Raw genomic sequence first — 26,764 nt, forward strand, 5'->3', positions numbered from 1 at the left:
TTTTATGAGATCACTTCAGGAATCAGAGAAATGGTTGCAAAATGACATGATTAAGCTGGAATATAGTAAACAGTGTATACCACACACTGTTTACTAGCCGGGTGGGTAAAGTGCCTGCCTGGCAACCTAAAGGTCACGGGTTCGAATCCCGCCTCGGGCTTGTATCAAAGTACTGCAAAAACCTTGGGAGGTGCATTATGGCCACAGAAGCCGATGCTCCAACAACTACCAAAAAAAAAAACACTGTTTACTTTCCACCTTGGATGCACCCATCCTTGCAAAATAAGATGTAATTTCTTTGCATATTGATTGATCTTCTGATTTAGAAATTGATGTGAATATAAATTTATTTAAAAAAAAAAAAAAAATTCCCATTGATTTGCAGGTACCACTTGACATATTTAGTCTGTAGGTCAATGCAAGTTTTTGAAAGTCTCAGCAAAAACTCACATTATGTGATAATGAAATTATTATTTGCAGTATAGTGCAACATAGGGAAACACTGAAGAGTTTTGCAAATTAGGGGGAAAAAATGCACTATTTGATGGTCCTGATTCTTCCTGTTTGAATAAAGAAATAAAAAAAAAGTCAAACTATGAATTAAGGCCATAGCTGAATCCTTAAACTTTAATTCCAAATTTTTTTCCCTATAAGCACTCTTTTAGGCACATTATGCATAAAGTGCATATTGTCTTCACCATTTCTGTCCGCATACTGAGATTCCGGGATCTCGGTCAGTCATTTTTTTCCAGTATTCAAATCCCGGTATTGATACAAAACTACCGGTTTTTTTGGTACTAATTTAAAAAATAATTATCATGATTTATTCACATAAAGGTTATAGAATCGACAATAAATCATTAATACTGCTAAATTTGCAAATGATGAATTGTTATACACAGTACAAATGCAACGGAAATCTGTAAACGTCATGAAACTTAAGACAAAATCTTACAAATATATTTTTATTAGTAAGTATAGTGTGTGTGGAAGTAAAACACTTAAGGAATAACGAAAACATCATTACGGAAATATTTCCATTAGTGGCAGTAGGCCTGGTAGTGCAATTAAGGAATATGGTGAACAATGGTATGGCAGGAGCAGAAGGGTTAAAATTAAAAGCTTCTGAACAATAGTTTAATCCCTCTATTATGCCGCTGAGGATGCGACACAGTGCATTTTTTAACAGATTATTTTGAGGTAAAAGATGAAAGCATTTCGTTCTGTGGGTAAAAATATTCTGTTTTTCCCACCAAAGGAAGAAGAGCGAGTTTAAAGGATAACACCATGATTGAGTCAGGTTTAAATTACTTTTTTAATATGCAAGCTTATGTGCAAATCCCTCTGGGGTTTGCACATAAGCTTGCGTATTAAAAAAAGTAGTACAAGGGGTGATTATAACTTGCAATCAATTCAATAAATAAATAAATGTGAATAAAATAAATAAGGTGCTCGCACAAAAAGAGGGGTTCATGGTTGTTGTTCGGAGAGGTTGCAGACTTAGTGGTAGTTCTGGGTTCAGTTCGGATCCTGTTCTAGGAGTGTATAGTGCAGCTGTATAGTGAAGGGTTCCACCGGGCATGTTCCTGTGCTAGAAGTTAATCCGGAAGTTGAATAACAAGCCAGTCAGATAGTGCCCTGGCTTCTACTACTGCTGTGGTAATTTTTAATTTCCTTAAGTATTAATAGAGAACTGTTCTCGAAATCCCAAAATGAGACAGTTCTGGAAGAGCTATACAGTAGAGATGCAGAGTTCAACTGTGAGTGAGTGAGAGAGAGAATCCCACCGTGAAAGAGAAGGAAGGTAAATATGAACTGTGTTGTGTTTTGGAAACGATACTTAGATAAAGTGGGAGATTATTTTAGAGTAAAGCTGAAGAAACACAAGAAATAAGGAAATGTTTATCATTGAGTTGGTTGAAGTTGTAAAGAAAATTGATATTGCTAAATTAAGAGAGATAACATGGAATTGTTAGCATTAAGTTAGCATCTTATGGATTGCTGTTGTGAAAAGAATTGATATTGGTGATTAAGAGAAATATGAAGAAGTGATTAAGATTGAATTAGTTTAGTGTTTGAAGCTGTAGAGAGAGTTGAGATTATTAATTGAGAGAAATTTTATAGAAATGATAGCATGTATAATGTATTAACAGATTAAATGAGAAAAATGAATAGGTTAGATGTAAATGAACACCAGTTATGTATTGTAAGTAGATTTCTATGATAAATAACTTTTGTTTTATATTTGTGTCATTGCGCTTGAGAAACTGACAGCTCACATATAATATATATATACTCGTGTGGGGATGGGGGATATCCCTCAGCTCCTGGAAATTCTCATTTTTTAATGCAGTCAGGTAGCTTGTGGGGTTTCGTGCTTGAGGGGAGCTGCTGTACGAAAAATCATAACAATGGCCACTGATAGTGATACTAAGGTACAGGGAAATAAAAATTAATAAATAAATAAATAACCCCCCCCCCTCCCACAACTTAGACTTGGTTTCCTCAACAAGCATAACTGTCAGTCCCTTTCTTTCGTTAATACGGATATAGTGCCATAAAAAGTCAAAAAGGAAATATTTTTTATTTTTGATAAAAAGGAAATAAGATTTTTTGAAGAGGAGGAAATAAGGGGGTGACGGTTAAACTGCAACTCGTCTACGACTATCTCAGTACAAGGCACCAACCAGCACAGAATCCTAAAGGACATTTTCTGCCGCTAATTAAATATGTACCAAAATTAGATCCAGTTTAAACAATAATACTATTTAGTTTCTTAGTAACGGTTGGTGTAGATTTGTGCAGTTATTATGAATATGAATATTCCCAACCCCAGAAGCCTATTTGAAGATTTGGATGCACCGTCTTAGATTTAATATGCTCCTAACTAAGTGCATAGCCTCTCTTCCTCGTTGTGTCCAATCTTGTCTGTTCTTCCTGTATGAGACTGACGCCCTGTCTGTTGTGCTGCTGAGGCACCTTGAACTCACACTATCTTTGACCTTTACAGAGTTTGTACCAGATGGATTTGGATGCCTCTGGTGCTGGAAGACAGTAAACACTATGTCCGTCTTGTATACATTGTACTCCCTATATTCAAATTGAGCATTTCTTATGTCTGCATTTGATGACTTAATCATTGCTTCATGAAATTTATTTACATGCTCCTAGCATTAATGTACATGTAAGTATACATGCACCTGTTCTTACTCTTAGTTACCCTAATGCAGCATGTATTTACTTGTTTAGTGACAGTCCACAGCAGGACTTAATATCCCTGACACCTTGCTTTTCAGGATGCTACATGTTCCAAGAAGCAGTACAAGAATTACTTTAACCTCTGCCTTTGGCTGTGGTTAATCCATTAGTCTGTGTATCTTCCCAAGCTAGTGGTTATTTCCAACTCATCTGTCACTGCCTCTTTAGAGCATCAGCAAATATTCTTGCACCTCTTCTATTTAAGTGTATCCTATACCTGTAAAAACAGTCTTCTCCTGTTAACAAGCACAGACTACACTGAGAAAAATTCTACCCCATGAGCCTTGCACATTCTCTCCAAGGCTGTATTGTTTGACAAAGCTCTCAACATATACTCACTGCTATCCTGTCTGGGCAGAATTGTAAATGCTTTTAAATTCAATCCTAACTCGCAACCTTTTCCAAACATTGCCCAGTACTTCTCAAGTAAGTTCTCAGAACTTCTATATTTAATATCATTGGTGCCGATGTATCACCTTTTGCGCCCTTAAAAGAAGATATCTGCTCTGCGATATCATCTACTTTTGCCCTTGGTAGGTATATCATGGCCGTATTCCACTTAGCCTTCTTGCACAATATATTTCCAGTTTCCTTGGCAGTGTAGTCACCAATAATAACTAACTCATGTGGGACCAGTGCATTCTGCTTTGGGAATTGCTACTGTGTTGCCTGATGGACAAGTGCAAGCTCTGACATTGAGTTGGTCAGCTAAGAGTTTGATGGGCCTCCCCATTTTAATTCCTTCTAAGGCATCCATCCTACTCTTCACGCTCTCATAAATGCCCATCAGATCTCTCAGCTGGCATTTAATTTCTTCGCACTGTCTTCACTGAATACACACAAGGACATCTCCTTTGCTGTATCATATCCTTTTCCAGAAATCTGCAAACATTGCACAAATAGCACATTTTGTTAGGCCTGATTTGTAAGCGAATTGCTCCATTTTCAGTTCCTCCCCCGGAGCCAAAGCATTCTGCTACTTTGAGCTCATTTCTTTGTTGCTCTAGTCTGGGGCATGATTTATGTTTAAATTGAATTTAATTTGACAATGCTACACTAATGCTACAATAATTAGGTATATATTGCATTTATATACCTAAATGCAATAATATATATTACACTATCAAGTTTACATTACATGTTATGTGCTATGCTATACTGTTAACTTTGTTTAAATTAGTTATAACCTTACTAAAGTAAACTTTCTTAGCTAAAAACAAAAATATAAGCCGACCTATGTGACTAGAACCTTTGAGCTACTTATTTATCAGAATTAAAACTACAATTGCACTATCATGCACTACACTACTAGTTATGTGCTATGATATTTGCACCAAATCACTGATACAAAAGCCCTACAAATATTAAATTGTAATTTACTTATAAAATGTCTAGCTAAATTTAAATATAAGCTAATGAAATGACTAAGACTATAAAACTATTTATTGAACACAGTTTAATATGTTAAGTCAAAAAGACGACAAAATTTTTCAAAAAACTTATCCAGTCCCAGGAGCTCAAAATTCTCTTTCTGCAGAGAATGTGCTCTTAAAGCAAGCAATGATTTTACGTGTTTAATCTTCCATTTTCATTAAAGACTGTTCCTACATACATGAACTACTAGCTTGTTCCAAATTTTGTTTATTAGTCCACACTAAATTTTCCATGTCTCCTGACTCATAGTTTTGTTTTTATGAAACTAAATTCTTTAATTGTTTCATAAAAACTTAAATTAATAAAATTAAATTAATTAAACTTAAATAAAAACTTTAAATTAATTTCTTAATTTAAAATTCTTTGAAACCTCTATCTGCTTTATTTAGAGATTCTTGCAAGTTTTGCAAGCTCTAACTGCATACTATGATTTGCATATAATAATGATTTAGTTTTTTATACGTATGTCTTAAGTTCACATACATTGTTCCTCATATTTGACCGAGGCATCTCCTGTTTGGTTTGAAAACTGTACTGTAACTTTCATCTGTAAGGTACAAGAACTTTATATTTAAAGCATCCCAATTCAGAACTGTCTGAAGTGCTATTCAATGATCAGATTCAAGTGTAATTTGACGTACTTATAGTACACATGGGAAAAACGCACAACAGAAGATAACTAATAGTTCCCATACCCTATCCCCCACCAGGGATGCTATCACTGATGTATTTTGCAAATTCCAGTTGTTTGGGTATAAGAACATGGGAGTAGCTCACTGCAGTGGTAAGCAGTCACAGTCTCTCTCTCTCTCTAATTTTTTGAAATTTTCTCTTAACAATATGTACCAGTGTACATAATTTTGGGGGAGACTCGATGTTGTTTTGAAGGCTTTCCTACTAGCAGGGAAATGGTCATGGGAAGTATTGGCATTAGTTCCATTTCACAGCAGGTTAACATATCTGCTTCCACAGTATGGAAGGTGTTAAGGAAGTTGCTTTGTATTATCTATGCAAAATCCCATATCACAATAGTAAGAATTTATTGGTGCACAAAACAGGACATTTGTACTCACATTCCTGGATTGCATGTAGGTAGGTAACCTGTATATATACATAACCTAGTAGATAAGTGGCTGTGTAACATACTTTGAGCAATTGAGGCTCACTTTGCTTTGAAGTGTGTGAATTTCCATAACTGCTGCATTTGGACATTGGAAAACCCATATAGTACACACAGTTCTGCTTCACTTCCCAAAAGCATGTTTGATGTGTCTTTAACATTAGCATCAGCCAAAAAAACCACTTCCCATTTCACCCATCCATTCGCTCGAAAAGTTTATCCAGTTCTGCCTTGAATTTATTTAAGCTATCAACTTCCACAACGACAGATGGAAGTTTGTTCCAGCAATCGATTACCCACTGGCTAAAGGCAAATTTCCACATTTATTCTACAACTATCTTTCCTCAATTTGAATTTATGCTCCCTCAGTTTGTAATCTGAGCAAGAAGAAGAATCCCACCAGTATTGAGTCTGCTTAAACCATTCAAGGCTTTATACACCTCAATTAGATCACCTCACAGGTGCCTATTGTAGCAGGATACTTAATGATTTTGTAATAACTGAGAGCAAAGTGGAGGAGAAATTGTTGAAGTTAAACATAAGAAAGGCACCTGGGGTGGATAGGATCTATCCAGTTATATTAAAGGAGACGGCAAAGCAACTAAGCAAACCCTTAGCCATAATTATGAGAGCATCATTGGACTCGGGGGAGGTTCCCACGGACTGGAGATGTGCAAATGTATCCCGAGTAATTACAGACCAGTTAGTTTAACTTCTGTTCCGGGTAAAATAATGGAGTCACTGGTTAAAGATGCATTGCAGGATCATCTAGACAAGACTGCAGCAATAATTCAGACACAGCATGGGTTTGTTAAGGGAAAGTCTTGTCTGACAAATTTGATAGGATATTATGATGTGGTTACAAAGGAACTGGATGCAAAAAATAATTTTGGTATCATATATTTGGATTTCAGGAAAGCTTTTGACACTGTTGCGCATGGAAGACTATTGTACAAATTGGAGCAGAATGGTATTAAGGGTAAGTTGCTACAATGGATAAAAGGATGGTTAAGTGGGAGAAGACAGAGGGTGGTAATCAATGGGTGCTGCTCTTCGTGGACTAATGTTATTAGTGGAGTCCCACAGGGTTCGGTGTTGGGTCCACTGTTGTTTTGTATATTTATCAATGATATTGATGAAGGTATATCAGGCTTAATGTCAAATTTGCAGATGATACAAAGGTTGGCAGGGTTGTTAATGACAGTAATGGCAGTGTGCTACTGCAACAGGATCTAGATAATTTGGGCAGATGGGCTAAGAAGTGGCAACTGAAGTTTAACCTTGACAAATGCAAAGTACTGCATATGGGTAGAAGTAACCCCAGAGAAACGTACCAACTGTGTGGTACTACACTTAAGGTGGTAGAAAATGAAAAAGACCTGGGAGTAATTGTGCAGTCAGATATGAAATTTTCTGAGCAATGCAGACATGCTGCCAGGGCAGGTCATGGGGTTTTGTCAATGATATATAGGAATTTTGCTAGCAGGGAGGAGGTGATTGTCCCTCTGTATAAGGCAATGGTCAGGCCACGCCTTGAGTACTGCGTACAGGTCTGGAGGCCTCATTTTAGGAAGGATGTAGATTTACTTGAGCGTGTACAGAGGAGGGGAATGAAGGGATCCTCTTACCAAGAAAGCCTTAAGTTCTGCAAATTACAGTGGCTGGAGAATAGGCACTTGCGCAGTGATCTGGTTGAGGTGTATAAGGCCTTGAATGGGTTGAGCATGCTGAATTCTGATGGGATCCTTCCACTTGTTCAGATTACGAACCTAAGGGGGCATAAATTCAAATTAAGAAAGGACAGGTGTAGAATAGAGGTGCGGAAATTTGCCTTTAGCTAGCGGGTGGTTAATTGCTGGAACAAACATCCATCTGTCGTTGTGGAAGTTGATAGGTTGAATAAATTTAAGGAGGAACTGGACAGGTATTTGGAGGGAATGGTGTGATTTTTTTTTTTGGCTGATGCTTCATAAGCTCATACACTTGCTTTCTTGCATCACATGCCACTACTACTAGTCTCCATATGCTGCAATTTACAGAATTTAAGTCTTTCTTGGTAAGAGGATCCCTTCATTCCCTTCAGCAAACTTGTTGCCCTTCTCTGTACTCAATCTAGCAACTCTACATCCTTCCTAAAATTACTACATCCTTCCTGACCATTGCCTTATACAAAGGCTAGCAAAATTCCTGTATATCATTGATGAGGCTCGTGACCTGCTCTGGCAGCCTGTTTGCACTGCCCAGAAAACTTGTTATCTGACTTCACGATTACCCCTAGGTCTTTTTTATTTTCTACCACACAGTTGATACTTTTCTCTGGGTGTACTGCTACTCATATGCAGTGCTTTGCATTTTTCAGTGTTAAAACTTCAGTTGCCACTTTTCGGCCCATCTGCCCAACTTTTCTTGACTGCTTTGTAGGTCAGAAAGATTCACTCGCTGCTTTATAGTCAAGCCTTCTTCACTCAATGCTTTATAGGTTGGAAAGAGGTGTTCCAAAGGGCTTTCACAGATGAGAAAATGATTGGTTGATCTTGGCCAACACATTATGGTCACTGTTTATTTCTCTCCTCTTTCTCATGTATCTTAGCCCTCTTTGCCTTTTATTTATATTCTAATATGGATTTATTGTACTCACCAGAAATTTTTTATAATTATTCTTTTCTGTAACAACTTATATAATTATTCTTTTCTGTAACAACAATTTTTTTGGTTCACCATGATGTTTTAATATTACTAATATTTATCTAATAATATGTTTCTGAGTATTTGTGCATGGGGAGGGGATCTGCACCTAAAGATCACGATGTATCATGATACAACCTATACCTTTACTGACCTGAAGGGTAATATCAATCATTGTGTTTACCAATAATACACACACACACACACACACACACACACTGAGCAGATTTTGATTGTCTGCCGAGCACACCAAATAGATTGAAAGTCCGTTGAGTACACCAAAACAATAAAAACAGCACAATTTTTGGGGTATGTCTGACCATTACATGGCATTCCAAACAACTCTGAATAGGGATACTTTAATTATAAAAATCCTCTACACACAAATTTTACCTGGTACACAAAGGAGTTGAAGTTCATCTGCAATTTGGCCATCCATTCAGCTATTGTGATGCTGTTTTCATCTATTAATCTCATTAATAAAAATAATATCCACGTTTTCAGGTTTTTTTTTTTTTTTTTTCATTTTCAGTTGTTTTCAGTCCCTTCATTTAGTTACTAAAATATCTAGCTTTTCTGTTTTAACTTTATCGTCTTTCTGTTTTTTTTTCTTCTTTTTTTTTTGTTATTATTATTATTATCTTAGTTATGGCTTACGCTTTTTCTCTTTGTTCTGAGATTTTTAATTAAACATCAAAACATTTTTTTTTTTTTTTTTTCACCCTTCATGACACTTGTTTTTTTTCATTTTATTGATTCACCATGTCATTCTAATATTTGTCTAATTTATAATATTTCTAATATTATAAATTAGTTACTACTGAATCCAATAAAGATATATAGATTTAGATTCTAAATTTCCTGTGTTTAAGGGACCTTTGCCCTACATAGCCTTACATAGAATCCACTAAAGATCTTTTAAATTTTTTCTATCCTTCATCTAAGGCCTCAGGAATGCCATTGAACTTTTGGGTAAGATTTTTTTTTATTTTGTTTTATATAATGGTTGGCAAATCTGGGCTTTTCTCTTTTTCAGTTTTAGTCCATTTTAACAGTTTTAATGCCTCATAATTTTGAAACTAATTACCATTATTAATTTTCTCAGTACAAAACAAAATGGTGGTCACTCTCAACCTTCTTATAGAAAAGGATCTTAAACTAGAGATTTAAGATCCTTTTTTTATAATAGTATAATCATTTTTGTTATGCTTTCTCCAAATAAACTTGTGGAGAAAGTATAATAGAAACAATAATAGCATAACTGACCGTACTGGGTATCTATTATAATGTTAAAATAATCAATGTACACATTGTACTAATTATTGACATTCCCATCACTGGGTTAAAGGATTATGCTAAAATTAATAACTCGATGTAATATAAATGTTCAAGGCACTTTCCTTATGACACTTCCTCTATATAAGGCTATGAATCAATCTGTCATCAATACCATTGTGAATAGTGCTGCGGTATATAAACTTTCCTTCTTTGGGGAATCTTTGGCATGGAGCCAAGTTACAAAGGAGGTTAGGCAAGCGAAGGCAGATTACGAGAAATCTTTGGCAAGGAATGCAAAGAAAAACAACAAAGAGTTCTTTTCTTATGTAAACTCTAGAAGGAAGGGGATGAATCAGATTGGTCTACTTGATATCGATGGTTCAACTGTTAATGATCCTGCTCAGGTAGCTAACAAACTAAATGAATATTTTGCATCGACATTCACACATGAGGAGTTATTCAGCGAGGGGAATGCCAGAGGTGTATTCAACTCTGGCAGTAAGTTAGATAATCTTGTAATAACTGAGAGTAAAGTGGGGGAGAAATTGTTGAAGATAAACACAAGAAAGGCACCTGGGCTGGATGGGATCTATCCAGTTATATTAAAGGAGGCAGCAAAGGAAGTAAACAAACCTTTAGCCATAATTATGAGAGCTTTCTTGGACTCAGGGGAGGTACCCATAGACTGGAGATGTAAAAATGTGACCCCAATTCACAAAGGAGGATCAAAGTCTGACACAAGTTGTTGTTGTTATTTAGTTTTTAGGAGCATTAGCAACTAAGGCCATATTGCTAATGCCCTTAGTTGCTAATGACCACCGCATATCCACCGGGGATATGCGGTGGTCATTCCCTGACCTTTCCGCATCCTCCATATTTGGTGGTCACGGGCTCGAACCCCGGTCTAATCAAGAAGCGTGTGCTATGCTAACACAAGTAATTATAGACCTGTGGGTTTAACTTCTGTTCCAGGAAAATTAATGGAGGCACTGGTTAAAGAAGCACTGCAGGATCATCTAGACAAGACTTCAGTTATAGCTCGGACACAGCATGGTTTTGTTAAGGGGAAGTCTTGCCTGACCAATTTGATTGGATACTATGATGCAGTCACAAAAGAACTGGATGCAGGGAATAACTTTGATATTATATACTTGGATCTTAGAAAGGCTTTTGATACTGTTGCTCATGAAAGACTGCTGCACAAATTGGAGCAGTGTGGCAAAGGAGGCAAACTGCTGCTATGGATAAAGGGGTGGTTGAGGGGGAGAAGACAGAGAGTGGTAATCAATGGACACTGCTCATCGTGGACTAATGTTATTAGTGGAGTCCCTCAGGGTTCAGTGTTGGGTCCATTATTGTTTTCTGTATTTAAAAATAATATTGATGATGGTATATCAAACTTAATGTCCAAGTTTGCAGACGATACAAAGATTGGCAGAGTTGTTAAGGACACTACTGATGCTATGCTGCTGCAACAGGATCGGAAAGGTTGAGCAGATGGGCTGAGAGGTGGCAACTGAAGTTTAACATTGACAAATGTAAAGTACTACATATGGGAAACAGCAACCCCAGAGCAACGTATCAACTCTGTGGTACTACACTGACAGTAATAGAGAGTGAAAAGGACCTGGGGGTAATTGTGCAGGCAGATATGAAGTTCTCTGAGCAGTTCAGACGGGCTGCAAGAGTAGCTCATGGTGTCTTGTCAGTGATATATAGGAATTTTTCGAGCAGGGATAAGGAGGTGATTATTCCGTTGTATAAGGCAATGGTCAGGCCACACCTTGAATACTGTATACAGGTCTGGAGGCCTCATTTCTAGAAGGAAGTAGAGCTGCTAGAACGAGTACAGAGAAGGGCAACAAGATTAGTGAATGGAACAAAGGATTGCTCTTACGAAGAAAATTTTTCAAATTACAGTGTCTGGAGACTAGGCACCGGCAAGGTGATCTGATAGAGGTGTATAAAGCCTTGAATGGTTTGAGCATGCTCAATGCTGATGGGATTCTTCCTCTCACTCAGAATAATCACCTGAGAGGGCAGAAATTCAAATTGAGGAAAGACAGATGTAGGATAGATGTGCAGAAATTTGCCTTTAGCTAGCGGGTAGTTGGTTGGTGGAACAGACTTCCATCCCTTGTTGTGGAAGTTGATTGCCTAAATAAATTTAAGGCTCAGCTGGACAGGTATTTCGAACGAACGGAGGGGTGAAGTGGAAGTTTTTTTTTTTTTTTTTTTTTTTGGCTGATGCTGCATAAGCTTGCTTTCTTGCATCATATGCCTCTACTAATGCTGATGCTAATGTCTGAAACCAGTTTTCCTGGGAGAGTATGGAGTTCTGTTGCATACATCAAACTCTCTCAGCAAGTTTCTGTATATTTAACCTCCAAAATTTCTTATAGCATTACTAAAGTGCATTGGTATCCAACACACATGAATCAAGTGTGTCATAAAATTGCTGATGATACATGTTTTAGAAATTCTGGTACCCATATACTGAGGAACTGGATGCATGAATTTCCCTTAAGTCACACAAGAAGGAGATGTAGACTAGTGATATGGTTACTTGTCATTTCACATCTCATATTCATAAAAAATCACTGCTAATGTCATGTAGTTCAAATATGGATTCTCGCCTTGATTCAGGAAATTAAGTCAGTTTTCATATTAAAAGTTTGCTGCACATAATGTTCAAAAATGCATCTGATTGTTGATTTCACTTAAAAAAAAAGTTTTTTTCATATTTTAATTTTTTTTACAAAGGAAAATTATTTGAATATATAACTGGTCTTCTAATAGGAAGATAGCAACATAGAACATCAGTGTAGCAGTCAAAAGAAGGATGATTAGCATCATTCCTTCATAAAAACTTAAAAACTTTTATTAAAAATAAATGCATGCAGAAAATGAATTATGGAAGTCTGATTTTATTTATTTATTTTTTCATATGTTAGAAAATTGCTGGTAAATAAAAATATGTAACAAACCAACTTTTGTTATTTTTTTTTAACAAACTTTTTTTTTTTTTTTGCTATTTTTAAACCAATATATATTTTTTGGAAATACTCATTTTGACCCCACCCCATTGGAAGAATATTTTTGTATCCTCTGTTCCCAAATCCTCATTGGGACAATGCTAGGAAGCTAGAGCATCATATCAGGCTTTTCTACATATATTTTTTAATTGCAGAGTAAGTATAAAAATCCAATTTGAGAAGGCATTTGAACTTCATGTTTCAGCACATTAAGGTACTTTTGAATTAGGTTGCTCCAATAATTATTTAACAGAAGTCCATTAATCTTTGTTTTTCATTACCAGCCAAAAGTAAAATTAGCTAAATTCTCAATATTGCACTACTAAGCCAAACTTTGACTGTAAATTACAAATGGATTTTGAACCCATTAATTGTCATTTGTGAGTTGGAAATATTAAAAAGTGGAGCAGAAGTTGCATACATGCTATGCAGTTGCACTGAATCAAAAGTCAAATTAGTTTCAATCAGAAAGCCATGATGCATAGGAAAGTTGAAGTCTTTTTTTTTTTTTTTTTTTCCTCATAATTGCCACCTTGCTCCCTATGTAGAAGCACTGTGTACTGACTACCCAGTTCTTCATACAAAATTTTAAATAGCTTTATTGATGAAGTGGTCAATCTTTAATATGATTAATGACATATACTACATTTTTCACAGATTTAGGTTGCATTTTTTTTTAAACTGCAAATGTTTGTTTGATAAGGACACAATAACTTCCTGTGCAGTCTGATGCCGTACTTTTGATCTGCTTTGCAGTTCCCACCATTTTCACAAACATTGCCCCTGGCAATGTTTATATGTCATTATATATGTCAACATATTTTTAAATGTGTTAATACAATTAATTTGTGAAGATTTTAAATTTACAAATTCATCGCTTCAAAGGTGGTACTTGTGCATATATCCACTCTGAGATTCTCTGTCAGAGACTTAGTAATTTGGAATCTCCTCTTTTTGATCTTCTCTGGCTTAAAATCTCTCTATCCCATTCTGTCAAGTTCATCTGTTGCCTCTACTGCCCTCCCAACTCCAATAATCACTTGGAACTTTTTTTTTGACTTTCTCTCTTTGAAGGCGTCTCCGTAGCCAGGTGGGAAGGAGCAGCAGTGCATAGCACACGCTTCTTGATTTGACCGGGATTCAAGCCCGCTACCACCAAATACGGAGGATGCGGAAAGGTCAGGAAATGACCACTGTATATTCCCGGAGCAATATGGCCTTAGTTGCTAATGCTCCTAAAAAAAAAAAAAAAAACCAACAATAACAATTCTCTCTTTGAAACTTGACTGTTTTCAGCCCAACTTTCCTAACAGTGAAGTAAATTTCCTTGATGATTTTAATGTTCAGAACTTCAGCTGGCTTCTATGTTCTAGTCACGCAGACCCAGCTGACTATGGTGCTGAGGCTTTTGCAATTACTAATGGCCTCGCACAGATTGTTCATTCACTTACCAGACAATCCTAACCACACAGCCAACACTCTTGATCTTTTTCTCACAAACATCCCTTACATGTACACAGTTCAGGTGAGTGGTCCTCTAGGTACCTCAGATAACAACTTAGTGATGGTCTCTTCTCTTAGTGGAGCATTTCTCTCATGGCCATTCCAACCTCATGTTGTCTTGCATGACAAGAATATAAAATGGGATGATTTCTATTCTTTTTCTAAGTTGGATTACTGTTTTAAATATTTTTATGCCAGTGTTTGCTCAGATCATGTCTGAAATTATTCTTATAAGGATGAACTCCTTTATTCCACAATCCAGCTTAAAATCTTGTCCTTTATTTAAGCCATCGTTTTCCAATAAATATGCCAAGGCTGTTAAAGACAAAAATGTTGTATATCACAATTGGCTTGCATCCAAATCTCACCCTTCATTTTCTGCCTACACCAAAGCTCACAATTATAAAGCAGTTATTAATTAGTCCAAACTAGATTTGGAACAGGCTAAGAGTAGAAAACTTGCTTCTTGTCCAAATGGTAGCCAAGCATTCTGGTCTCTTGCCAAAGCCTTTGTCACAATTTTTGCTCATCTCTATTCCCACAACACTCCATTCAATATCTGCTGTTGGTCTTCTGTCAAAAGGATGTCAGAAGAATTTTGACAAATCTTGATGCTAAGAAAGTTCCAGGTTCTGATAGTATTTCTCTTCTTGTTCTCAAAACCTGTTTGTGTCACTTTCTTATTCCTGTGTTTTCCCTTCTGCTTGGAAATTTGCTCATATCCAGCCAGTTCCTAAAGAGAGCAACAAATCCCTCCCATCCAGTTATCATCCCACTGCACTTACCTCTACTCCTTCCAAAGTAATGGAGAAATCCATTAACTGCCAACTCCTAAACTATCTAGAAACCTTCCATCTGATCATCGATTGCCAATATGGATTCAGTCAGTGTTGATATACTTGGCTTATGATAACTGTCTGTGACAAATTCGGTGGAAAAGTTTGGTGAAAATCAAGCAGTTTCTCTTGACATTTCAAAAGCTTTTGATCGTGTTTGGCATAAAGGTCTAAATTAGCTTCCATCGTATTGTTTGCCAATTGGTTTTTTTGTAATTGGGTATTCAGTTATCTCTTGCCCACACAATGCAGGTAAATGGCTCTCTGTCTGACTTTTCCATTAATGCTGACATTCCTCAAGGTTCAGTTCTTTCTTCCACTCTTTTTTCTCTTGTATATTAATAACCTTCTTCCATTGATCACAAATCCTATCCATAGTTTTACTGATGACAAAACATTGCATTCTGCCTTCCAGTTTGAGAAACCTTGCCCTGCATAATGAGCTTCAACTTCTCAAATATCCACTACTGATTCCTTAAATGCTGATCTCAAGGTTTATCCAGTGGGGCAAAAATAACTTAGTTGATTTCAATCCTTCTAAACTCAGTCCTGTCTTATATCTCACCCAAACAATTCTTCTGCTCTTATGCTTATCTTTGACAGCACTCAGATTTCTAAACAAGATCGCATTTCTAAACAAGAACTCTATTAGGGATTACCCTGACTTCTAATCTCGCTTGCTAATATTGCTTCCTCTGCATCTAAAAAACTGGATTTTCTGTTTTGCTCCTGGCATTACTTTTCTTTCAGACAGCTACTCACTCTATACAGATCTCAAATCTGCCATACTAAGGAATATTGTACCCACATTTGGAGCGATCACCCAAAACCTCTCTCAGTCTTCTAGACTCCATTCAAACTCCGTTTCTAACAAAGTTAACAAAGTCTCTACATTCTGTCTCATAGACATTCTGTTTCTGCTACATGCCTTTTCTGTAGATACTCAAGGGTGACAACCGTGATATCCTTTTAAATTTCAATCCTTCTAAACTCAGTCCTGTCTTATATCTCACACAAACGATTATTCTGCTCCTATGTGCTTATCTTTGACAGCACTCAGATTTCTAAACAAGATCACATTTCTAAACAAGAACTCTATTAGGGATTACCCTGACTTCTAATATGTCTTGCTGATATTTCTTCCTCTGCATCTAAAAAACTGGGTTTTCTCTTTTGCTCTTGGTGTTACTTTTCTTTCAGACAGCTGTTCACTCTGTACAAATTTCAAATCTTCCATACTGAGGAATATTGTTCTCACATTTGGAGTGGTGCACCCAAAACCTCTCTCAGTCTTCTAGATGCCATTCAAAACAGGGCATTTAGGTTAATTAATGACCCAATTCTAACAAAGCCTTTACATTTTGTCTCATAGACTTTCTGTTTCTGCTACATGCCTTTTCTGTGGATATTCAAAGGTGACAGTCATGATATCCTTTTTAATTTCAATCCTTCTAAACTCAGTCCTGTCTTCTATCTCACCCAAATGATTATTCTGCTCCTATCTTTGACAGCACTCAGATTTCTAAACAAGATCACATATCTCTATTAGGGATTACCCTGACTTCTAATCTCTCTCTTGCTAATATTTCTTCCTCTGCATCTAAAAAACTGGGTTTTCTCTTTGGCTCTTGGTGTTACTTTTCTTTCGGACAGCTATTCACTCTGTACAAATTTCAAATCTGCCATACTGAGGAATATTGTTCCCAAATGTGGCGCAGTGCACCCAAAACCTCTCTCAGTCTTCTAGACTCCATTTAAAACAGGGCATTTAGGTTAATTAATGACCTATCTCTAACAAAGTCTCTACACTCTGTCTCATAGACATTCTGTTTTTGCTACATGCCTTTTCTATAGATACTCAAGGGTGACAGCCATGATATCCTTTTTAATTGCTAAGTTTAAGTTCTGTTCAGTTTTTATTTCGTTTGTCTTCCTTATCTTATTTCAGTTTATTTAATTTTATTTTTAGTTTGGCATTGTACAGGAGCAGAATCAAACCTTACTAAGTACTGCCATAAAAGACAGCAGGAATTTTCTGTATTTCTACAGAAGAAATGATCATTCTCAGCCTCATATAATTTGGCATTATGAGAATGAGAAATGGGATGGTCTACATGATTTCTGTTGCTCTTCCTTGGTTGGGTTGCTGCTTTCTTCTAGTCTTAATGTTTGCTCAAATAATATCAGTGAAATTATTCTTGTAGGGTTTAAGTCTTTTATTACGTATTCCACCCTAAAATCTCCTTCTTATGTAAATTTGGTTTTTTAATAAATGTGCTAGGGCTGTTTTAAGAGGAGATTACAACATATTGCATTTGGCTTGTATCCAAATCTCCAGCTTCATTTTTTGCCTACACTACACTACAGTTGTAAAAAAACAGATATTAATCAATCCAAACTTGATTTTGAAAACACTAAGATTAGTAATCTTGCTTCTTGTCCAAATGGGAGTTATGACTTGGGTTTTTTGCCAAATGCTATTGGATTAACTTCTGTTCATCTATACTCCCACCTCTCTCTTGCAATCTGATGGTTCTATTGCATCCTCAGCTAAAAATAATGCCTACTTACTAGCATCCTACTTTTCTTCTAACTACTCTATCAATGATCTTGGTAAATCACCTCCTACCATACCAGATACACTCCCCTCAATGCCTACCATGGTCTTCTGACAGCAGGATGTTAGAAGAATTCTGAACCATCTTGATATCAAAAAATTCCAGGTCTTTATGGAATTTTTCCATTTGTTCTCAAACCTCTGCTGACCTTGCCCCTGTTTTGTGTTGCCTTTTTATATATCTTTTATTTCTTATTTCTTTCCCTTTTGTAAGGAAGTTTGCTCATATCCAACCAGCCCCAAAAAGGATTACCAATTATCATTGCATTGCACTTAGCTTTACTCCTTCCAGAGTAACCTTCAAAACATCCCATTTTCAAAACACCTTTTCATGCCATTTTCAAAACTTCTAGAGAAGGTGGAAGATATGAGAATGCTAAACAATGTATTAGAAATGTTATAACATGATGTCAGCAATTTGAGAAGTGCAAATTTGTACCTTTTGTTCTTATCTATTGTGCACATAAACTGGAACTTGGTAAATGGTTTGTAACATGATGCTAATTTATTAAAATATTTATTGTAGCACATAAAGTTCTGGATTAGTTTATTTGTTGATGGATATCATTTGGAAGAAGACATAATTTAAAGACATGATTAAAGTCACAGAAGTAATTTATTTTTTCTCTTCCTCACCCTTTTGCTTCTTCTCTTTGGAACAACCTTCCTTCACTTCCATGGGCAGTGTGCTTCTGAACTGGCATCTGTAATTCCCCTACTTTCTTCTGAATAACTGAACACACATGCTGCAACCAGTCAGCATCCCTTCCACTAGTGCTTTCTGGAACAACTTTCCTTACCTGTATTTTCCAAAAATAATAATCTACAGGAATTTGAGTATAATGTCAACAAGTATCGTTTATCTTCACAGCCTTCAACCCATGCACAGTAAATACTCTAGGTTTTAATACCTTTTGTGCTTTGGGTTTTCATTTAAAAAAAAAAAATATATATATATATACATATATATATATTGCAGCCCCTGGGAGCTGTGCTTTGAATGAATGAATGACTTTCAGGCTTCCATGTTAACACTACCCAGGCAGGAATCTCCAAATATGCATTGTGCATGAGTTGTTTACATGTGCTTTCTCATTTAGCAGTGCCAGGTGAGATAATCTTTCAGATCTGGCTATGTTTGATTGCATTTAGTTATGTTTCTTTCTTGTGTAGCGGTGTTAAAATTCAAAACCCATAGCTTAATATAGGTTTGGTTTTGTGCATGGCCAGGGTAGATTTTTATGAAAACGTGGGATATGGTCCAGCAATCTTATGGTGATGAAACCATTTGAAAGACCATTAGTTTAACTGCCCATAGAGGTATTCAGCTTACTGTGACAACACCACTGAAGAGCTGCAGGAAAGGGCAGAACTGTATTTTGTTGGTTTGACTGATGACAGAACTTTTTTGGTAAAAAAAAAGAGAGCCATAATCCAAAGAAGGAATTAGCTTACTACTAAATATAATACCACTCTTATACCATGTGAAATTAATAATATAGTTTATTAAGCTATTCGCCTAAACTACTATATATTAAGGTAATGTTTCAGGTACTTACCAATACTCATCAACAGACCTGAAAGATACCTGAAACGTTACCTTAATGTATAGTAGTTTAGATGAATAGCTTAATAAACTATAATATTAATTTCATATGGTATAAGAGTGGTATTATATTTAGTAATAATCTTAATGGAAAACAACCACATAATAATGTCCTTCCCTAACTATATTAGACCAAAGAAGGAATCTTAAAAGTGTTTTGCTCTATCATTGGAGATAAATAAGTACATATGAAATATATGAAAACTTTTCTGATTTTAAACTTTTGTCTAAAAAGAAAAACAATATAACTTCTTAATTTTTTTAACAGATTTTTCAGCTATCAGTAAAAAAATGGGAGAGGTTTGGCAGTCATTGCCAGATAAAGAAAAAATGGTATGTATTATTCCTAATCAGTTTTTTCTAAATATTCCAAATCTACAGATAACAAATGAAATTGAACATTTATGATAGCATTACAACTGTGATAAGGTAAAACTTCCCAGCTCATTTCACAAATTTCTCTTTACCACATTCAGTGAGATCTATTTGTTTCCCCATCCCAACCCAACAAATCACTGCAAACTAACTTTTTGGTTTCATTTGTCTGAAACTTAATTTTCTCCAGTCTTTCCTGGATGATTTTAATGTTTATAACTCCATCTGGCTTGAATTTTCTCGTTGTATAGACTCATATGGTAAAGGTTAAGACTTTTGCTATGAATAATGACCATATAACGTTACAAACATACGTACTGTGTAGTTATGTAGTTTGGTATCTGCTAGAATACCAGGCAGTAATCCTCAGCAACAAGCCTTGAAATTGCTGGTTATTTTTATCAGCCACTTATAACCAAAATAAAAATCCAAAACCATTTATATTATAATGTTTGTAAAATCTGCTGCTGCTTTTTATGATCATACTGCTGTACATTATTGTCATTTTTCATTTCAGTTGGGAGAAATATGTCTCTTCCAAAACACCTAAAATTGTGTTTAGGGCAGAAATTTGTTGATTATTTACAACCCTGACCATGCCAAATAATGTTTACGACCTCATCTCTTGTCACACAAAAGCAGTACTTATTAACTTCTAATCCCTGCTACATGTCTATAGCCTTCTAGAAAAGCAGAATGCCTGTAAACAAAAGCAAGCGAACAATAAAGAAAATGCTTTTGCTATCAAGAAAAAGGAGCAATCTAATCCTTTATTGTAAAGTTTTACAACTATATCAACAGGTTATTGGTGTTTCATTACATTTCCAAACATTTGAAGTTTTCCTACAAGTGATCTCACTGTGTATATGCAGTACTGTATCCACTGTTTGCTTACCATGAATAGCCTTGAATTTAGTTTGCAGTTGATGTCCATCAAGAATTGAACCGTGATTTATTTTTTCTTAGAATAGAAATATCACAGAAGTCAAGATTTAAGTTTGAAGGAAAAGAAATTTTAAGTGCTTGTGATGCCTTACCTAAGTGTAGTCAGTGAAGCTGTGTTAAAACTTGGTGTTCGCAGTCTCTTTTGTGTAAACTTTTAAAGAATAGAAAATCGCATGAATTAGAAGGGAGTAAGAATGACAGTGTGAACAGGAAAAGAAAAATATGTGCAAAGAATTAACTTTGCACATATTTTTTGCACGTACTTTTGCACATATTAAAGATTCACAATGCTAGATTAAAAAATTGCCTATAAATAGACATATTCTATGCAAAAAGGCAAAGGAATTTACAAATGAACTTGGTGTAAACGATTTTAAGCCTACAGATGGGTGGTTAAGCAGGTGGAAGGAGAGACAAAGCATTGTGTACAAAAACTGCATGGGGAAAATTCAGGCTCAGATACAGTTTCAGCACAAAATATGGGTAAAATTTTTCTTACCTGATTTATTGGAAAAATTTAGTCCTGACTGTATTTTCAACGCTGATGAAACTGGTGTTTATTTTAGAGCAGTGCTTAAGCATACTTTAATATTCAGAAATGAACATTTGAAAGCTGGAAAAAAAGAAAGAGTAACTGTATTTCTTACGTGCAAAATAAAATAAAAAAAGTGCAATAAAAAAAACTTTTTATAATTGGAAAAGTAAGCATCCACATGTCTTCAAAGGACCATAAAGACCTAAGAGCAACACATCCATGCATATGTTGCTCTTAGAGCAACACATGCATAAATGACATTTCAAGTTTTTATTGACTTTCTAAAGGAATGGGGCAGAGAATTATTGCAAGTCAGTAAAAAAATTGTGCTTACCTTAGATAACGGTAAAACTGATATTTCTTGCAGCAAATACAACATCCATAGTGCATCCTTTGGATCTAGAAATCATAAAGGTTTTCAAAACATTGTACTGGAGTGAAGTGCAATGAAAAATTATTGCAAAAATTGAAGAAAGCAACAATGCCCAAGCTAAGAACATAGCAAAAAGAATTAACTTATTAGATGCAGTGCATATGATAGCTTGTGCTTGGGATTTAATTTCTGAACAAATAAACAAAAACTTTTTTTCGTAAAGCCGGATTTATTCAGCCAGGTGTACCGCACTCCTAACATTGGTGCACACGTAAGTATACATGCACCTGTTCTTATTCTTTGCTACCTTAACACAGCCAAGGTATTTACTTGTTTTTCCTCAATAACTTCCAGCAGTCTCTGAAATCCCCAGCACCTTGTTTTCCAGGCTGCTGCTCATTCCAATAGAAGCAGTGCAAGAATCATTTTCACCACTGCCAGCGGCTATTGTTAATCTATTAGTCCGTGTATCCCCCCAAGCTAGCAGTTTCTCACCCACCTAACACTGCCTCGATAGCATCAGCAAATAGTCTTGCGCCCTTTCTGTTTAAGTGTATCCCATCCCTGTAGAAGCAGTCTCTCCTGTTAACAAGCACAGACCAGGCTGAAAGGAATTCTACCCCTACCCAGTGAGCCTTGCACAATCTCTCCAGGGCCGAATTGATTGACAAGGCTCTCTTCACATACTCCATCCTATCATGTCTGGGCAGAATTGCAGACACCTTCAAATTTAACCCCCCCTAACTCATGGCTGTTTTTTCAACATTGTTAAGTAATTCCGCTATTCTCCTACTCTTAATATAGTTGGTGCCAACATGTACAACAATATCACCTTTTGTGCCCTTAAAAGATGATATCTGCTCTACGTCATCAACTTTTTCCCCCGGCAGACATACCCTGGTCCTGTTCCACCTATCCTTTTTGCACAATATATTCCCTGTTTCCCTGACAATAGAGTCACTGACAACAACTAGTTCCTGTGGGACCATTCTGCCTTTGGATTTGCCGCTGTGTTGCCTAATGTTTAAGTGCAAGCTCTGGCATTGAGGGCCCATCAAGCATTGCTGAGAGCTTGATGGGCCCTCAATTAACTCCTTCGAGGGCATATACCCTTCTTCAAGCTCTCATAAAGGCCCATAGCATTATGCCTCATTTCTTACATCGAGCACACACAAAGACATTCCCCTTGGCAATATCATGTTCCATTCCTGATTGCTCCTCAAACATCATACAAGCAGTTTGGTCTGAGCTGGGTTATGGTCCTGCTGCTTAGCGGTAAAATTCACATAACAAATTTTGCTAAAACCAAAAATTAACAAGACCAGTGTTCCTAGCTATATTTTTCAGTTATATATTATTATATTCTTTATATTTCTCATTATATTATTATTATATAATTTGCCCATCAATCCCATTTGACATCTTAGCATGTATTGATGCTGTTGGGAATCCATGATATTATAGTGCAATATCAATAAAAATCGGAGTAAAAATAAAAAAAATTAGTGTCAGGAGAGAACTTTAACATTCACATTATAAGCGAAGCATGTATAGCTGAAAATAAGATTTAACCAGGGTTTTTTTTTTTTTTTACCGATTTTTTAACATGAATACACAGAAACTTAAATGATGACCTATTAAGCAAGTATTTTTATGTAAGCAAAATTATAAAATTTCAAAATTGTCAGTTTCTTATTATGATCCCATGTTTTCAAATGAGATGCTTACAGGAAATCCAGTTTACAGTTTAGTACATAAATAGGAAATAAGGAATAACTGAACCACATAATCTAATGTGCACTGTAACTGAGTGGTCATACATGAGGCTACTGAAGTGGGGGGAGAAAGAAAAATATCCCTCCCAACAAGTGCCCCATGAGTTATATGATTATGGTATTCCTGTAAATACTTGTGTTGGAAAAAACCAATATTTTCCACAGAAAATGTGTAATATGACTTAGCTATATTCTGGATCAGGCTATGGGACCTACCTCCTATCCTTCTCGTCGATGTACTACTTTGGTTTATAAACAACACAAATGAATTTTACAGTACTGCTATAAAATTACAGAGAGCACTAACTGCAATCAGTTACATCAACTTAAAAAATTTACAAACTGTTCATGAACTCATGCACACTTTGCATTTATACCTTTAGTAGTTTTTGCAATTCTGGATTTGATTTTATTCTTGACAAGAATGGTAGTTTTTTTACAAAAATTTATAACTGAATCTGTCACAGCTGACAAGTATGGTAGTTTGTTCCTCTCTCAAAGGAAAATTTTTAGTTTTGCAACTGTCCCATGTGCAACTAACATTTCATTTATATATATATTTTTATTACATCTCTAATACAATATAATAGCATAGCTTAATTTAATTTATTATGGTACTCACCTTTTTATAATCTGCATTGATGTTAGAATAAAATGGATGATAATTTTAAATTTAAGTTAGCGTGAATAAGTTAGGATTTAAATTTCATGCTAACTTAAATTTAAAATTATCATCCATTTTATTCTAACATCAATGCAGATTATAAAAAGATGAATACCATAATAAATTAAATTAAGCTACGCTATTATATTGTGTCAGTTATAAATGGTACTTTAAGGGATCTACAATTTTCGAATTACATCTCTAATTGAGGCAAGATAAATGAGAAACTAAACTCTATAGTAATTATTCTTGGATAACTACCATTGTTCATAAAATCATGTAATTGAGGGAATGTATAATCGTTTCAGTAGCTGGTTCCTCTCTGTTTGGTATAGAGTTTAATTCTGCTAGTGTCTATTGAGAAATTTCTTATTTGCCATAAACTGTTTTTTTTTTTTTTTTTTTATCTATTTTTTTTTTTTTTTTAATCTGTTTTTTTTTTTTTTTTTTTTTTTTTTTGTGTGTACCCTTTGGGGAGACATAATCACATTCATGTTATATTTGACACTGCAGTGTACCTAGATATTACACTGTGCTTGCAATAGTACTCAAGTATGCAACTGTGGAAGGAGAAAGGATGGAACTGTAAAGGCTATTAAAGCTAAAAATAGGCGAATTAAATATATCAGTATAAGCAAATAATACTTTTCTTGCCCTTGAATAATCTAATAGTTCGGAAAGTGAAAAAATAAGAATTAGACAGTGCAAACATATAAGAGTTAGGAAGAAAGTTCAAATATACAGTAGACTATTGAAATAACAGCACCCCAAACATTTGAGCTAACAGCACATTGAGATCGGATGTTTACATACAGCGCAGATGTCTTGCTGTGCCGATAAAAGAAAGCGGCAAGTCATGATTACTGTATTTCTTTACATTTGCCATTTGGAAAGTGAATTCTGTACTGATAGTCTAGATTATACTGCTGTTTTACATTTCTTTTAAATTAAAAACCCCTCACTATGGCTTCTAAAGTTAATAAACCTCATACAGAGTAGAAATGAAGAACATCTTGCAGGCGGTCTGCAAGAGTAGCTCATGGTGTCTTGTCAGTGATTAGCATTAGCATTAGTAGAGGCATATGATGCAAGAAAGCAAGCTTATGCAGCATCAGCCAAAAAAAAAAAACCCTTCCACTTCACCCCTCCATTCGTTCGAAATACCTGTCCAGCTGAGCCTTAAATTTATTTAGGCTATCAACTTCCAAAGGCAAATTTCTGCACATCTATCCTACATCTGTCTTTCCTGAATTTGAATTTATGCCCTCTCAGGTGATTATTCTTAGCAAGAGGCAGTATCCCATACTGAATTTTTCAGGAATATACAGGAATTTTTCTAGTAAGGACAAGGAGGTGATTATCCCCTTGTATAAGGCAATGGTCAGGCCACACCTTGAGTACTGTGTACAGGTCTATAGGCCTCATTTTAAGAAGGATGTAGAGCTGCTGGAACAAGTACAGAGAAGGGCAACAAGATTAGTGAATGGAACAAAGGATTGCTCTTATGAAGAAAGGCTTACGTTTTGCAATTTCCAGTGTCTGGAGACTTGGCACCTGCAAGGTGATCTGATTGAGGTGTATAAAGACTTGAATGGTTTGAGCATGCTCAATGCTGATGGGATTCTTCCTCTTGCTCAGAATAATCATCTGAGAGGGCATAAATTCAAATTGAGGAAAGACAGTTGTAGGATAGATGTGCGGAAGCTTGCCTTTAGCCAGTGGGTGGTTGATTGTTGGAATGGACTTCCATCTGTCGTAGAAGTTGATAAGTTAAATAGATTCAAGGCAGAACTAGACAAACATTTGGAGTGAGTGGATGGGTGAAATTAGCATTAGTTGAGGCATGTGATGCAAGAAAGCAAGCTTATACAGCATCAGCCAAAAAAAAAAAACCTCCCATTTCACCCATCTGGTCACTCCATTGTTTGTCTAGTTCAACCTTAAATTTATTTAAGCTATCAACTTCCACCACAACAACAGATGGAAGTCTGTTCCAGCAATCAACTACCCACTGGCTAAAGGCAAACTTTGCACATCTATTCTTCAACTGTCTTTCCTCAATTTGAATCTATGCCCCCTCAAATTCTTAATCTGAGCAAGCAGAAGTATTGCATCAGCATTGAGCCAGCTCAAACTATTCAAGGCCTTATACACCTCGATCAGATCAACTTGCAGGTGCTTAGTCTCCAGATGCTGTAACTTTCAGAATGAACAAAGGGGTGCCTTTCTTCGTAAGCACACCCCTTTGTTTCTCTCCCCAATCTTGTTGCCCTTCTCTGACAACTCTACATTCTTCCTAAATTGAGGCCTCCAGACCTGTATACAGTACTCAAGGTGTGGCCTGACCATTGCACTATACAAAGGGATAATCATCTCCTTATCTCTGCTAGCAAAATTCTTATATATCATTGACAAAACTCCATGACCTACTCTGGCAGCCCATCTGCACTGCTCAGAGAACTTCACATCGGACTGCACATTTACTCCCAGGTCTTTTTCATTCTCCACATCCCTGAGTGTAGTACCACACAGTTGGTACATTTCTCTTGGGTTACCGCTACCCATATGGAGGACTTTGCATTTGTCAATGTTAAACTTCACTTGCCACTTCTCAGCCCATCTGCCTAACTTTTCTAGATCCTGTTGCAATAGCATACTGTCTTTAACAACCCTGCCAACCTTTGTATCACTGCAAACTTCGACATTAAACCTGATATACCTTCAT

The 26,764-nt window shown here is 36.0% G+C and overlaps 1 protein-coding gene across 1 annotated transcript in view; it reads left to right on the forward strand.

The window, feature by feature from the left end:
• Window positions 1–26,764, forward strand: part of LOC150087003 (uncharacterized) — a 293,648-nt gene that overhangs the window by 203,241 nt on the left and 63,643 nt on the right. Inside the window, exon 6 of the mRNA XM_090371738.1 lies at window positions 19,641–19,705. Within this exon, the coding sequence (XP_090227864.1) occupies window positions 19,641–19,705 (65 nt within the window). The remainder of the gene's footprint in view (window positions 1–19,640; window positions 19,706–26,764) is intronic.

This window comes from Mastigoproctus giganteus, chromosome 4, assembly GCF_048544385.1.
Source record: "Mastigoproctus giganteus isolate SK-2022 chromosome 4, ASM4854438v1, whole genome shotgun sequence".
Lineage (NCBI taxonomy): Eukaryota > Metazoa > Arthropoda > Arachnida > Uropygi > Thelyphonidae > Mastigoproctus > Mastigoproctus giganteus.